The sequence below is a fragment of the Salvia splendens genome, chromosome 10, assembly GCF_004379255.2.
Source record: "Salvia splendens isolate huo1 chromosome 10, SspV2, whole genome shotgun sequence".
In the NCBI taxonomy this organism is placed as follows: Eukaryota; Viridiplantae; Streptophyta; class Magnoliopsida; order Lamiales; family Lamiaceae; genus Salvia; species Salvia splendens.
The window spans coordinates 17,262,207-17,279,000 of record NC_056041.1 but is presented as its reverse complement, the minus strand read 5'-3'; the positions used below and the strand labels follow the sequence as shown (position 1 = coordinate 17,279,000).

Here is a 16,794-nt window from a genome sequence, read left to right as displayed (position 1 = left end):
AGTATTTTTGAGGAGGGGCATTTAGTAAGAGATTGAATGAAATAAAATTTATAATCGGTAATATATATACATGTGTTGGAAAATGAGGAGGAGCAAATGCCCCACCTAGGCATAATGTAGATTCGCCCCTGCTTTGGTCCATTAATTTTTCTTTTTCTCTACTACTTTATTAATTGAAAATAATATTTCATTTTTCAAGACATTATCTTCTCTCGTATTCTATTAACACAATCCATCTTGATCACTTGGAACAGAGAAAGTATATACATTAATAAATATAAAATTTAAAATAAAATAAAATTTCCATAAAACCATAACACTATTGCTATATTTAATTAGGAGTATTAAAAAATACTATGAAGTTAATTATTACCTATTACCCCTCCTTTGATACATTTTTTTTAATTTAACTAGCCTCAAGGTCCTCAACTCATGCTTTGTGCTCGCATATATGTGGTCTATGATGCCATTCGCTTATTCACATAATTATTTTTTAAAATCAATACTATAGGTTAATTCATATGAAATGGTTTAAATAATTGAAGATATTTGATTTGGGGTATAACAAAATTGTTATGATTGATAGGATTTGAGCTTTGATCAAATCCCAATTTTGAGATGAGAAATAAAAAAAGAAATTGTGTTAAAACTCAATAGGGAAAAGATATTCTCATTCATTGTATAATGAATACAGATCATACAAGATTATATAGGCTATGATATTTACAAATAAGGTAAACCTAAATTAACATGATAGAAATCCATGGGTTCCATCCTAAAACCAATTGGTGATAGGAGGAGGGGCCCATGAGACTTATATACTAGTTTCAGTTTTCTCTTGACACCGATGTGAGACAGTTATATGTTATATTTTTAGTTTTAATTGCCAACACTCTCCCTCAAACCCTTCAAGGTTCCTCCCTCAAACCCTTCAAGGTTCACCTTGAAGGGTTTGGACTTTTTTTTAATCGATTGGACAATCGGCCCAATTTTTTTCGATCGGTTGGACCACTTGGCCCAAATTTTTAAGTCCAGATATACTGCTGGGTCAGTCATTTTTTCAGTTTCGGCCCAGATATACTGATGGGTCAGTTAAATGTGACCCACAGTCGGCGACCCGCTCTGATACCATGATAGAAATCCATAGGTTCCATCCTAAAACCAATTGGTGATAGGAGGAGAGACCCATGAGACTTATATACTAGTTTCAGTTTTCTCTTGACACCGATGTGGGACAGTTATATGTTATATTTTTAGTTTTAATTGCCAACAAATTGCATGATTAGAATTTAGAGGACTTGAGCCATGATCAATAATGAACCCCAAATTTGAAATGACAAATAATTTCTCAAATTGCATGATTAGAATTACAATTAGAAGATTGGACCAGCTTGATCAAATAATCAACAAAAATTTTGAAATGACAAATAATCACCAAATTGCATGATTAGACTATGGGCACAACAATATACTCCTCAAAATGACCAAATCTATATTCAAGAGTAAATATGATTGTTACCATTTACCAATTGATATTCTACTCTAGTAAAAAAATTCTCTTAAACCCTCATAAAATGACGAAGACCATTTTATCACTTCTGCTTCCACAAAACTGCACTAAAAGATGAACACATGTTTCCCGCGGTTCCTTCTCCAAGCTGAGTTCCTCTCAGGAATCTCTCTTCAGCCTAAAAATTGTGCTTATTCTCTTTTCTCGAACCGGAAAAGAAGATACTTCGCGATTTCCCTTTCGTTATCTGCTAAGGTGAACACATACGTTTTTGCTCTCGCTAACTTAGTAAGGTAGTATTATAGGCGCAATGGATTTCATTGATTTTGATTTTGATTTTGACTATGTGGAGTTTCGTATTGTAGCCAACTAAGGAAACGCTGATTGTAGTAGGTGGCGGAGCTGCCGGCATTTATGGAGCCATTAGAGCGAAAACGGTTGCGCCCGACCTCAATGTTGTTGTTATCGAGAAAGGAAAGCCGTTATCGAAGGTTTTGTTTCTGCGCTTTTTGTTTACAGAAGTTTATTTTGTTGTTGTTGTTTGTTGAGTTACAATTTTTTTTTATTTGTGCATTTTGGAATGGAATTGTGTATTTTTCTAGGTTAAGATTTCTGGCGGTGGTCGGTGTAATGTGACAAATGGACATCACACTGATAATTTGGTAAGGATTATTGTCTTTGTTATGCATTGCAATTTCAGTAGACAGCACAATGGTTGAAACCGCATATTTGAATATGGATTTGCACTATTCGTGTCATTCATTTAGTTGTTTGTTTCAATGACGAGATGTTTAAAAGCTGTGTTTCACCTTATGAACTAGTAATAATTATTGAGTTATTGTGCTTTTAGTTTATTATCCTTTCCTAATACATGCTCTGTCTCTGAAGTTCATGTTGGAATTCCTAGCTTAGGGCAACTGCACTAGAGTACGAGTATACTGTACTTCTCTTTCGGAACCATCACAAACTAGCTATTAGTTGGCAAAATCCAAAATGGTCATACTTAGGATGACAATGTATAAGCTGATGGCTGAATATTTCAACCTTTGAAATTATTTTGATTTTCGTTGGATAAATGGCTTTTTCTGAGATACATTGTGAAAACCTATAAAAGTTTATTTTTGTGTTAGATATGTTTGGGCCGTCTCAGGTGCTATTGCTAACAGTTGACATAGGTTTTGGCAGGATACTATCCTAGAGGCAATAAAGAATTGCGAGGGTCATTTTTCAATGTGCACGGACCAATTGATACCATGTCATGGTTTTCAGATTTTGGAGTTGAACTGAAGGCAATCTCAAACTTCCAATTCTCATAACTAAGTTGTTTATTCTAGAATAGGAATGTGTCTCCCATATATGCGTCTTATGGGTTGACTTTTATATTTTTCTTCAGACTGAACCTGACGGAAGAGTATTTCCAGTCACTGACAGCTCATCAACTATTATAGATTGCCTAATGTCTGAAGCAAGGAAGAGAGGGGGTAGGTATTCTGGGCCTCTGGCTAATGTTTGCTAATCTTTTGATGGGATATGTTTTATGGCTTAATTCAAATGATATTGTTTACTTATAATATTTAAAATAATTGTCTACCAATGCTATTGAAAATGGTGCTAGAAACTGAACTTGATGCCATCTGCTTCTTTCTATCAGTTGTTCTGGAGACTGGTAAAACTGTTACAAGTGTTTCAGCAATTTCTGGTTGCAAATTCTCTGTCAAAGTAGAAAAACGCACAGTTGGTTATGTTGAGCATGCTGAAGCAAATTTCTTGATGATTGCTAGTGGTAGTAGCGAGCAGGTTGCATCCACTTTCAGCTGTCATGCTCATTGTTCTTCCCCTTCTGCTCCATGTTACTCATCTTAATCTGTATTCATATCGTGTCAGGGATACAAACTTACTGCACAGCTTGGTCATTCTATTGTGAAACCTGTACCCAGTCTATTCACTTTCAAGATTGATGATTTTCAGTTAGTAGAATTGTCTGGGGTAATTCTCATGCTTATGGATAAGCCTCTGATTATCTTCAGAATTGGGAATATACATTATTTGCTTGTTTGCAGCTTAGAGTTCTTAAAGAAGCAAAAACTAATTCTGATTCGTAAATTGTCTTCTGGTTAAGGCTAGACATGTTTTAAAATTCATCACTGGTAACTGTATTCTTCTTCTATTCTCCTCCTGATTCTCAGGTTACCTTCCCTAAGGTGAGAGCACAATTGAAGCTGGCAACTGTTCAGAAGAGCATACCCGCACACACACAGGCAAGAATTTTGTTGGCAGCTATTTAAAATGTAAATGGGATAGAAACTGATCTTGATTTTCTAACAAAAGGTTGGGCCACTGTTGGTAACACACTGGGGCTTTAGTGGCCCAGTAATTCTCCGATTGTCTGCCTGGGGAGCTCGTGAGCTCTCAGATTCTGATTATAAAGGTAAAAAGTTATTTGTTCTTCTTCCTTTCCGTATGTTCCAGAATATTCTTAATGGTTGAATGACACTCATCCAGGAACACTTCATCTGGATTTCATTCCTGATTTTAATGTAGAAGATCTGAAGTCACTTCTTATTGCACACAAAAATAAGTTTGCGGTAATTATTATGACTTAAGGTCTTCTCTTATACTTTATTTTGTTTCTAAGTTATGTTTCTTAGCTGTTAAGACTTAGGGGTTAGGATTATCCTATAGAAGGCACACATATCATATTTTTGATCTCATATAAGTCATCTCCACCATAAAACAAAGTGATAATATACGAGAATACGACACCAGTATCAAGATATTTACTGCATTACAAACAACAAACTCCAGGTTTTCCTCAGAATATAATTTATTTCATGACGCAGTGACTGTGTTTTTGGTGACTGTTAAAGTCCATCAGCTGCTCGAGTAATTTCCTGTATCTAATTATTTTCTTGTCTGATTCGCAGAAACAAAAGGTTGCCAATTCATTTCCTTCAGAATTTGGCCTTGTGAAGAGATTCTGGAGATATATTTTAGAACGTGAGGTTGAGTGGCTATCCCACTGAAACATGATATCTTGTTGTTTCCTCTGTTGGCTATACTTTTTAGTGGTGGTGTGGTGATTAACCATTGTTTGCTTGCTCTGAAAGGGTTTGGACGGGGATCTTTTATGGGCATACATATCCAACAGCTCTTTAATCTCAATTACTTCTCATCTGAAAAACTGTTCCTTCAGTGTGAAGGGAAAGGTATACTATAAATTTAGCTTTTATGATCATTTCTTCATTTCTATATGTCTTCAGTGAATTTGTACTCGACATAAAATGTAGGGTCAATTTAAGGATGAATTTGTCACTGCTGGAGGTGTTCCATTGTCTGAGGTGCTATATTTGTCTCTCTTCTTTGTGAATCTCTGTGCTTTTAAATGTCTTCGGCTGTATATATTGCTGTGGATGTATCATGTATGTGACTGTCGATATTTTTCTTTCCTGAAACCGGGCTCTTTTCAGATATCTCTGAACACCATGGAGAGCCGAATCCAGCCACATCTATTCTTTGCTGGGGAGGTATTATTGCTTTAGATGGCATCAAATTGGTAGCATTTTATGAGAGAACTGGACATGAAAACTAGATCCTTGTATTTTGTCATGTTTGAACTTTTTTTTTGCTTACGATACCTATACCTTGTAGGCATTAAATATTGACGGAATAACTGGTGGCTTCAATTTCCAGGTACCTGGTCGTATTTCTTTTGCACGGGGTTCTTCTCTTTTAGGCCTTGTGTACTTGGAGGAGTTTTTATTTTGGTGAATTGATTGTTTATAGGAGTTAAGGTTGGATATAATAAAAAATAATTAATGGATGCCATATTTTACTTCGATGCATTTAGGCCATGTTTGGTTGGCGGGAAAGTAAAGTTGGCAAGGAAAATGATTTCTGGGAAAATGAATCCCGGGAATATGATTTCTAATAACTTTACTTTCCCGTGTTTGGAAAATATCAAGATTTGAAAGTATATATTTGGTTTAAACACTAAACTAAAAATATACTTATCATTTTTTATTTATAAAAAATAATAATACATATTATTTAATAAATTATTAATTACAAATGATAATAATTATATTATTTTATTTATTATTACGATGGATAGTTTAAATATGGATTATACATCATAATATATAATAATATTATAATAAATAAGATTATTATTATTATTATTATTATCATTATATTTACTTAATTTTAATTGAATAAATTTTATAATTTAAAATTTCACTACAATTTTATTGTTAATTACTAATTTATAAATTAATAATTATTATATTATTATTTAATTATAATTATATTTAATTATTTAATAAATTATTATTATTATTATGATAATAAAAATAAAATTAAATATTAATAATATAGTTATAATTATGATAATTTGAATTATAGTTATTTATTATCCTGAAATTAAGTATGGTTTATACTTTTAAATTATTTTTAAAACATTGTAATATATAATAACAATAATAATGACGATGATGATGGTGATAATAATAATAATAATAATAATAATAATAATAATAATAATAATAATAATAATAATAATAATAATAATAATAATAATAATAATAATAATAATAATAAAACTGTACTATATTACATTAAATATGTAAGAATCCTAAAATTGGGAAAAAGAATACCTATGAAAAGTTAGGATTCAGAATCCTGGAAAGTTGCACTAACTTTCCTTGTTTCAGGATTTTGATTACTTTCCCAGTTTGATTAAAAACGGAAACAAACACAGGAATTTAAAATTTAAGGAATCAGATTACTTTCCCAGACAGAATCCTGACAACCAAACATGGCCTTAGGGGAAAGTGGATTGATCATACCCCACCACTTTAGGTGTGATGCATATGTTTCATTTAATCACTCCATACCACATTAATTATGAGTCCCGCATTATCCACCCTGCGAATGCTAGTATTATACTAAAACACTGGATATAGTTAGATAATTTCTTAATTGACTCATTGAATATCAAAAATATCGGTTATAGTTGGATAATTTCTGAATCTGCTCTTGGTACATTGTATATCTATTAAATTAAACGATAGTGTATGGTATTGGAAAGCAAATAATGTATGACTTGTATTGCACTAGAGTCTAGATATACCATTAAACATGTATTTGAGGGTTTGAGGGAGAACTCTTTTGTTCAGCAGAGTAATGAATAGCTTGCTTTGTGAAATACTCATGTGTTAATTCTGTTATTGCTAAATGTTCTGTAATCTTTTTTGGAATAATATGTACTCCAATATAGAAGCTCTTCTACAGTAGTTTTACCTTCTACAAATTAAGGAGAATGGCATACATTTGGTCGATTTGTTTGCAAAGATTACCCTACTCTTAGAGCCAACAAAAGATCTACTTCTTGAATGAATATTTCTTGACATTCATGTTTTCTCTCTGTAGGACTTGCTAATCGAGTTAATTATAGTTGGATAGCTGACACAAAAATTATGGTTTCTGACTTGTCCAGTGAGAAGTATGAAAGTAGTCAAATTGTTTTGAATTACTCAAGACTTCTAATAATTTGATTATTTCTTTTGCCGATGGTATAAGTACTCAAGTAATTTAATTGTTTGTCTTAATGCAATATTGTTGTTTCTTGTCGCTGTGCCACTGCCCCCTTCGTCATGTTTTATACAATTTGTTGTTTCTTGTTGCAGAACGCTTGGTCGGGTGGATACATAGCTGGAACAAGCATCGGTAACCTGGCGACAGCTTCTAGTCTGGAGGAAGAAACTGTCTGAAAAGAAACAGACTATTTTTTAAAAAGTGAAGGAAAAAAACGCTCTCTTGCATGATTGCATCATTTGGATCTAAGGGTTTGCCTTTGATGCAGATACCACAGATTTTTCCAGAAGAACATGGCAGGCCACATAATTGATGATCATCTCACTATCCGCAACGCTGTCTCTTATCCGTTTCTTAACTGTCTTATCTCTTAACTATTCATGGGCCTACTGTACTTTTCACTCCATCTCTTAACTAAGAGACAACACCTATAACCCTCCATCTCTTATCCGTCTCTTAACCATCTCATCCTTTTACTATTCTTTCAATTTCATTTTTTATTTTTATTTCCAACAAATTCAATTAATAAAAACACACTTCATTAAATAAAACAAAATTACAACTTAAAATTCTAAAAAAATTAAAAAAAATAATAATTGAAAATCCTAAAAAAATGAAAAATACATAATTTAATTTCTTTCGCTCACTTTCTCTAAATTCAAAACCTCAAAGCTCAAAGAAGCAGAAGAAAGATCATGTGCGTCTACCGGTTGTCAAATTTTGCTCAAATGTGCTCCATTAGATCATCTTGGAGTTGGGCGTGGGCAGTAGAATCACGTGTCCTTGCCCAAATAGATAACTGATCTTGCATAGACAGATGCGCTCCACTGTGAGGCGGACTACTTGCGGTAGAGCTTCCGGGGGTTTCAGGGTCGAACCAATTTTCCGCCTCAGGGCCTTCGTCGGCGACATTCATGTTGTGCAAGATTATGCACGTATACATGATGTCGACCATATTCTCCATAAACCACGTACGAGCTGGAGCTTTGATAATGTTGAAGCGCGCTTGGAGAACCTCGAACGCCCTCTCCACATCCTTGCGAGCAGCCTCTTGCTTCTGCGCAAAAAGAGCCTATTTTTCAATCACCGGTCTGTTGAACGTCTTCACGAAGGTTGGCCACTTCGGGTAGATGCCGTCGGCAAGATAGTACCTTATTTTATACCGCCGGTTGTTAGCGATGAAGTTGATGGCCGGCGCTTTACCATCCAAAACTTCGGCGAAGAGGTCGGATTGATTGAGCACGTTGACGTCGTTGTTCGATCCGGGGACCCCGAAGTACGCATGCCAAATTCATAGCCGGTAGTCGGCAACGACCTCGAGTATAACGGTGGGGTGGGTGCCTTTGTGGCCGCTCGTGTATGACCCCCTCCACGCCACATGACAATTTTTCCATTGCCAATGCATGCAATCGACGCTGTCAAGCATCTCGGGGAATCCGTGCACTTCTTCGTGAAGGTGGAGCAGAAACTGACAATCTGCCGTGCTTGGCTTCCGGAGAAATTCGTCGGTGAAGGCTACCCGAACTCCTTTGCAGAAGTTCATCTAGCACATTCTCCCAGTGCTTTTTCCAATATGGAGGTATTCGTCGAACAAATCCTCCATTTGTCCAGTAGCAAGCTTACGGATTGCTGCAGTACATTTTTGCAGCGTCGTGTGGCTGGGACGGCCGACAGCGTCGAACCCTTCTTGGAAGAACTCTTCCCGGGCTGCCAATGTATTTGCGACGTGCAGAAATAGCGGTTTCTGCATGCGGAAACGGCGACGGAAGTAGGTCTCTCCCCATACCGGGTTATCACAGAAGTAGTCGCGTACTAACCTTGCGGCGGCTTCCTCCCGGTTACGATGGATGTAAGTCCGGGATCGTCGTTGGGGCGGAGCGGCTTCCTCCGCCTCTGCCTCCCTACGTCGATCTTCTTCAAGCGATTCTTCCATTATTCGACGCATTTGTTCAAATGGATCAATGAATGGATTAAATTTGGGAGAAGAATAAAAGAGATGATTTGAGATGAAAATTGGAGAGGAAAGAGAGATGATTTGAGAAGAATAAATGTGTGTTTGTGTGTGTGAAAGAGGAGTATTTATAGAATAAAAAAAGAAAAAAATATTTTTTTAAAAAATGACAGTTGAACGGTCATATTACCATTTTTTAATATTTTTTATAAAATTTGATTTTTTTAAATGATTTATTGCGTCAGCATGACGAAGCCCACTCGCGGGTCGGCGAGTGGGCGTCACGCGTGGCGCCATCGCGTGCCACGTCGCGCGGGCGCGTGGCGAGACGGCTCGCCATCCATCTCGGTGGGACGAGCGTCTCGGCGGGATGTTTACGAGATGGGACGAGATAAGAGACACCCGCGAGACGCGTTGCTGGTGCTCTAACATGGTATGTTTTGATATGATGAAATTAAAATCTGGCTGTTGTCAGAAAATAGAGTAGCAATTAAATTATCTGCCTCTTTACTTGTTTCATTGTAGTTGGACAATCTACACTATAATGTTTCACAATTTTAACACAATATACAAATGTAACACCCCGACTTTTTTTACCCTTTTTATTTGTTCTCGTAGTGACATCGTTTGTGCACATGAATATTTTTTTTCTTTGTTTCGTTAGTCGATAGAATGATATATCATTTTGGGCTTATACCAATTTTCTTTTCTACCCCCAATTTATTTAATTTTCCAAGCCCAATTCATTTTATTTGAAACTATATTTTGAAGCCCAAATTTTGGAAAGGCCCAACATAAGACCATACACGATATGCTTCAACTCAAATCTCCCCATGATTCCACATTTTTCTTCAGTTCAACCAGTTCCACAAAATCTGGGAATATACTGCAATGATCCAGGAGATTTTTCTACGCATACAAATCTGCCCACGATTCATCATATTCAATCAATTCCAAGAGAAATCGAAAACCAAATTTGAGATAGGGGATAAGAGGGTGAAGGCGGTGGTTGGTGAGCGGAGCTAAGACGGCTGGAGCTCGGCGGTGACGGAGAGGCAGTGACAGCCAGCGCATACAGAGCCGAGAGTGCAGCGGCGGCAATCCCGGCTGTGGCGACGGGCTGGTCTCGATGCAGCAGCAGCGAACGGCGGAGGATCGACGAATTTGAGAGGGGTACGCCGGCAGCGACCGCTGCTGGTTGGAGGCAGCGATGGTGTTGTGAAACCGAGTGATGAGGGGAGAAATAGGAGACGAAGATGAGAGAAACCAGAGAGCAGCAGGAGCAACGATGCCTACGGTGCGACGGAGGAACGGTGGCGGTGGCTGACCGCAGCTGCTGTGACCGAACCGACGGCGACGGGGAAACGGCAGAGGCCGCCGCCGTAAGGGTCGACGCGATGGTGGAGAGATACCTCCACTCCGACAGCGACGACGGTTGCGCTGCACTACGGAGGGCGGAGCTCCGGGATGAACGCTGAGGACGAATTGGCGGCTGGCGGAGTTGTGGAAGAGCGACGGGAATTTGGGATTTGTTGTGAATTGGGAATTTTGTGTGAAATGGTGAAGATGGAGAGAAAGAGAGATGGCGTGAAGGAGATGGATGGGAGTATTGGGCCTCAATTTGGAGACAAGAGTTAAAGTTTGGGCCTTTGTATTGTTTAAAGAAATTGGGCTAATAATAAAATTGGAGGATTTGTTCATTTTGGGCCAAGTTGTTAATGAATTAAGTGGGCTGGAGCATTCATTTTGTTGGATCAAGCTCGGGCAGCCTCAGCAATAATTGAAAGACGGGAAGCATGGACTTAAGGAAGGGAATTTTTCGCGAATCAATTTGAAGTCGAACTAAAGAATTCAAATTCAGAAAATTTAACGAACGAGGTGGGCCGGTTTTCGTGCTCGTGGAAAGTGGCCCCCTTACACGGCACCCTAAAGAACAGATATGACAGTTTCTTAAATAATTCAAGGAGAAATGGTTGTGTTTTGAAATGACGAGGAAAAAGGATTTGAGGACGAGTTGAAAGTTTGTGTTTGAGATATTTTAGTGTCTCGGGCCCTTTCAAAGTTAAAACCCCGAGGTCACTCAATTGTGGCATGATATAACTGTTTTTATAAAATTATTTTGGCATTTGTTTACTGAGTACATCAAGTACTCAGCCCTGCATGTGTTTTCCTTATGTGCAGGTTGAGCGGTGACGAGCGCGGTGGGTGTTGAGCATAAAAGTGAAGAATGTCTATCAAATGTCTAGAATATGTTGTGTCTTCATACATAGCATTATTCTACTCTCGAAATGCTTCCGCTAAATATTGTTTATTTTGAGTTCGTGTATTGTTGAGATATTTTCATTTGGAGTTGTTGATTGTTGAAATGATACTCTGATTTTATTTGAGCTATTCCCGTTAGTTTCGAGCTATGGTCGAGTTGTGTTGTTTTCCCCTTTCTTCCCCGCTTCTTTAATCCTCCCCTAGTCGCGATCAACCGTGTTTTGTATACTTAGAAAATGCGGACGTGACAACAAATGTGTGAAAAATTAAACTATTTCAGAGTAGTTCATGAAAGTTGGTGTATTTAGGCACAATTAGGTCTTGTTTTGTAGTCAATATAACGCCTAGATAACAAACATATTTGGCGTATACTAATTGTTCGTTTGTTGATATTGCTAGGGTTGACTGATGAATGTGATCTTCAATTTTATAAATGTCGAAGTGAACTGCGCATATAGAGATTGTTTTTTGGATTTTTCTTTTTAAATGAAAATAGAAAGTAGACAAATATTTATAGAATTTTTACGAACTTGAAATTTGATTTTGTGAGTCTGTGACCAAGCCAAATTTAAGCCGAATAACTTAATAAATCAATATACAATAGTAACTTCGTAAATGCCTCAATGACCAAAAACAAAATAAAAATAATTTTGTTTTGATATTTATATAGCCGAATTTTCCCCCAGATTTAAAATATGAAGTCACAATTTGAGTTAATTTTTCTTCTTTCTTCCACATCTAACATTAATTTAACGGCGTCGTCCAACCCATTTAATTACTTTGATGAAAGCTCAAAGTCTATTTTAATCCACTTAAATAAATAAATATAAATATTTCATGATTCTTAAAAATAAACACAATTTCTGCGCTGCTCACTTTCTTCTAAATATCTTTTCTTTTGATGAATCCGCGAATTTCTGATGTTAGTAAATGCTGGTAGAGAATAAAGACTACGACACAATGAATTTACGTGGTTCGATTTACTGAAGTAAATCTACGTCCACGGGAAGAAGGGAAGGCAAGATTGTATTGCTTGATCTGGGATTACAGCTTACAACACAGACTTGCTATATGATATTTTATCTCTAGAGAGCTTAACCCTGTCTATCTGATCTAAGTCCTATTTATACATCGAATTAAGATCGTGGTTTGCAGCCCCACTAACTAGATCGTGGAAGGGTAATAACTGCTTAATAACTGCTTAACACCACTAAATAGATCGTGGGTGTAACGGAAGTCGTGGAGATCCTGCATGGGTCCATTATCTCCCAGTTCGGTCGAATACTGAGACCGAACTGCTGAACTTTGCCGATCAGCTTTTGCCGATCTAAGAAGTAGAGCTTGATTGGTCGGCTACCGAGCTGTAAGCTGGGACCGAACTCTTTGGTAATGCCGAACTGACACTCTTCCTGGGGCTTTGGGCTGATGGGCCGTCACTGCTATTGGGCTTGCCACTAGGGTTTAGTTCGTACCCCATCACTACCCCCCCCGAAAAGCGAAGTGAATCACTTCGGCGAAGCGAGACACTTCGGCATTTTGATAAAGGTACGGGGGAGGCTGACGTCAGGGGACGTGCCTTGCGCGTGGCCGCATTAAATGCGACAGTAAAATCCGGCCGTTGAATCCTGAAAAGGTGGGATTCGAAACGGTGCGACGATTTTGAAATCTTCGCCGAATCTGATAAATACCTCCTTTCTTCATCATTGAAGCACCTTTGCGACTGCTTCTTCTGCACTCTCTCTTTTTTGCGAAAATTCTCTCTCCGCTTTCAAGAATTTCTTCAGACTTTCTTCACCTTCAAAAAGTAAGAAAAATGTCTTCTTCTTCTTCGGAGTCGGGTAGCGGTAGGAGAGGCGGTAAGGGGTCTTCTGGCCGGAAAGAGTCCGGGGAGAAGACCGTAGAGTATTTCCATAGTATTTTGAGTAAGGATACTGTAATATCCCTACCCGAAAAATACTTTTTTCCTGGGGGGAAGGCGGTGGTACCTGACGGTGATCATAGGGCTGACTCCCCGCCGGAGGGTTACGCCACCGTGTACGAGGCCAGCTTAGAATGCGGGCTTCGTTTCCCCCTCCCTTCTGCCTTTATAGATTTACTAGATTTTTTTCAGCTTCCTTTAGGCCAGGTGACTCCGAACTCTTGGAGGCACTTGTCGGCCTTCGCTGCCGAACTCCGTAAGTTAGGAAGGGATTTGTCTTTGAAGGCGATCCTTAAATTCTTTCAATTTAAGAGGAAGGGGTCTTGGTTTTACTTGATCCCTGTACAGCCCTTTAGGGCCTTTTGTAAAACGAAGTGGCCGAAGTGGCAAAACCGCTTCTTCTACTATGATAGGACCGCGGCTCCTAGTTTTCCCTGGAGAGGGCCGAAGTCCGTTATCCGTCATCCTCGGCCTGAACCGTTGGACGAGCTCGATGGCGAGCTCAACAAGATTCCCATAGTTAGGAAACAATACACGGAGTCTGAGCTCGTCAAGGGCGACGTCGTGTTCGACATCTCGTCTTCGGACGAAGAGGCCGAGGGTGAGGATTTCTCTTTATCTTTATGCTCTACTGCTTTAACGAAGAAAATCTGACTTTGTTGTTTTTTGACAGTGAACTTGCTGAATAAGGCTATCCGAAAGTCCTCCGAGCTTGTGGAGCCGGAGAGGCAGAGAGCCCCTCGCTCGGCGTCTGAAGCCGAGAAGAATCCGAAGAGGCAAAAAACCTCTTCTTCGGATCCGAAAGTGCCGGAGTCGTGTTCGGCTAAAGGGAAGGGGAAATTTCATGAGTCCCCAAGAGTGCCGGGGAAAGACCTGGTCATCTCCGAGGTGGTTGCAGACATCCCGGAACACGTCCCTGAGCCTTTTCAATGGCCGACGAATTTTGTGGAGGTAAGCTTTCTGACTTGGCTTCTTTTCCACATTTTTTGATGGCCATTCTGTTGAGTTTTTTCCTTGTTCATCTTCAGAGAGCCAAGCTCGTCTCCGTGGAGCTCTCCAAAGCATCCCACGACTACGAGGAGATGCAGAAGAAGTTGCATCTTGCTCGTAGTCTGGCCGAACAGGCTGAGGCCAAATTTGAGAGGGCCCGAGCTGCTAGGATCTCGGCTCAGGATGAAGCCCGGTCAGCCAAAAACCAGCTCATCATCCTGCAAGAGCAGACGAAGCACCGGGAGGCTCAGAAGGAGGCTGCCGCCGTGGCTGCCCAGGGGGAGGCTCTCCGTGTTTACACGGAGAAACTCTTTTTGAGCAGCCAGTTCTCGGCCTTTGTCGGTAGTCTGGTAAGGCTAATTACCGATAAGGGCGAGCAGGGGGCCGACGTCGTGCTGCCTCTGTACAGCCGAGAGATAGCAGCTCGGCTTCAGAATCTGCCGCTCCTTGAGGAGCTCGCTTCATCCTCGGTCCTGCTTTCTGCAGACCGAGTCCGGAGTTGTCGAGCTGATCGGGACGAGAACCTGGAGGCTATCTTTGCCTCTGTGGGACCCGTTTCACCCGCTTCGACTTACAACGGAGAGGGTGAGGCCGAGCCGCTGGAGCTGGAGGCCGAAGTCGAGCGGGCCGGGCATCCGGAGAAGGAAGCCGATCAGGAGGCGGAGGCGAGGCCGGCAGGATGCGAGGCCGAGGCTGAGGTAGCTCAGGAGAAAGAAGCTGAACCAGACCGAGGAGCCGGAGACGAAGCTGGCGGAGTATGATTTCGTCTCCCTTCTCTTAGTCTAGTTTCTTCCTTGTAAAATGGCCTTGAAGCCCTCCTAGTGTAAAAAATTTTTTCCTTGTGAATGAAAAATTCTCTACACTTGTCTTCGTATAGCTTTTCGTACTCGCCTTTATTCCTGTTGTATTTTACTATCTGCTCGGTACAGCTGCCGAACTAATATAGCTGCTTTGTACTCAAGGAGATGGAGATACTTCACTGGAAACGGTTGTACTCTTCGGCTTTAGACGAAGCTGAGAAAAGAGCTATAGCCGATCAGACGAAGAATGACGAGCTTCTGGCTCGTTTAGTGAAGCTGGAGGCCGATAATAAGGACTTAGAGTCCGATAAGAAGGATCTGGAGGCCGAGCTGAATACAACCATTGCTGAGAGGACTGCGTACGAGGATTACATCCATGTGCGCGGGGGAGTGACCATATCAGATGTTCAGAGTCGAGTTGACGAACTGTGGGAGGAATATCATGTACTCCGGAGGAACAATGCGCTGGAGAGCTCGGCTTGCCAACAAGTTGTGAAATCATTGCGGCGCTGGGCTTCTCGGTACGACATCATTCTTTCCCGGCGTCCCTCAATCGGGGGATTCCTTAGGCATTTCCCGCCAACAGATGCTCGCACTCCAGATCAAGCCTCTGGTTCCCTTGTTCAAAATCCTACTCCCAGTCAACAACGAACTCCGGAACAGCCGGAAACGTCAAGACGAGAACGGGCTCAGGAGCAACCGGAATCGTCAAGACAGGGACGGACTGAAATTCGCCGAGGAGTTGTGACTATGAGCGAGCAAGATCAGCAGATGCTTATTGCAGAGACTCTTCATCGCCGAGGGGTTAGAGCTTCTGGGGCTCGCGGAAGAGGTGTTGGGTCGAGGATAGCATCTCGTCGACCTGCTTATTCTTCATCTGCTCGGAACAACCGAACTCGGCTTCCAGAGGATTTTGCAGATAGGTGGCTTAACTTTAGCAACCGAGGACAGTAGAATAGTCCTTTGTAATGGCGTAATGCCTTCTCGTAGGGGAGTTGAATTGTCTGCCGAACGAGATTTAATAAATGAAATTTTTTCCTTTCGCTTTTATCACTGCTTACTTACAGCTCTGCGAAACAATTTCATCGTGCTCGTCATCGGTCTTATGAAGTGAGCTTCTTTGATCGGACTCGTATTTGGACTTTGAAGTAAGCTTCTTTGACCGGACTCGTCTTTGATCTTATGAAGGAAACTTCTTTGACCGGACTTGGTTTGTGTTCTAATTTGGCGATTTTTGTCGCCGGGATCGAACTTTCCCTTGTCCTAATTCGGCGAGTTTTATCGCGTGGATCGGACTTTCCCTGTTAACCGAAGTGGTCTTATGTAGTAAACCTCTTTGACTAGACATGGTCGTCCCCGGTCTTGTGAGGTAAACTTCTTTGACCGAACTTGGTCGTCCTAATTCGGCGAGGTTTATCGCGTGGATCGGACTTTCCCGCATTGCAGTTCGTTTCAGACGAAGTGCTTATTTCTTAAGCCGAATTGTGGTCTTGTATCTTCCTGAGAAGCTTGGACTCACAATCGTTGGCTTATTGCAGTTCGTTTCAGACGAAGTGCTTGTTAAGCTGAATTGCGGTCTTGTATCCTCCTTGGAAGCTTGGACTCACAATCGTTGGCTTATTGCAGTTCGTTTCAGACGGACTGCTTGTTAAGCTGAATTGTGGTCTTATATCCTCCTTAGAAGCTTGGACTCACAATAGTCTTTAATAATCGATCTAAAAAGGGGATCAGTCTTTAAAGAACGATATACCTTGGTACCATTTGTAAGAGA

At 40.2% G+C, this 16,794-nt stretch overlaps 1 protein-coding gene across 1 annotated transcript; it reads left to right on the top strand.

The window, feature by feature from the left end:
- The first annotated feature begins 1,611 nt into the window (after window positions 1-1,611).
- LOC121752992 (uncharacterized protein YtfP-like) lies at window positions 1,612-7,429 on the top strand. The gene is made up of 16 exons (XM_042148119.1): window positions 1,612-1,765; window positions 1,876-2,001; window positions 2,113-2,172; window positions 2,686-2,799; window positions 2,904-2,991; window positions 3,162-3,307; window positions 3,395-3,496; window positions 3,697-3,768; window positions 3,839-3,938; window positions 4,013-4,095; window positions 4,435-4,512; window positions 4,618-4,716; window positions 4,798-4,848; window positions 4,978-5,034; window positions 5,159-5,200; window positions 7,195-7,429. Exons 1-16 carry the CDS (start codon window positions 1,625-1,627, stop codon window positions 7,276-7,278), a joined length of 1,443 nt encoding a protein of 480 aa, XP_042004053.1. The 5' UTR covers window positions 1,612-1,624; the 3' UTR covers window positions 7,279-7,429.
- The last annotated feature ends 9,365 nt before the right edge of the window (window positions 7,430-16,794 follow it).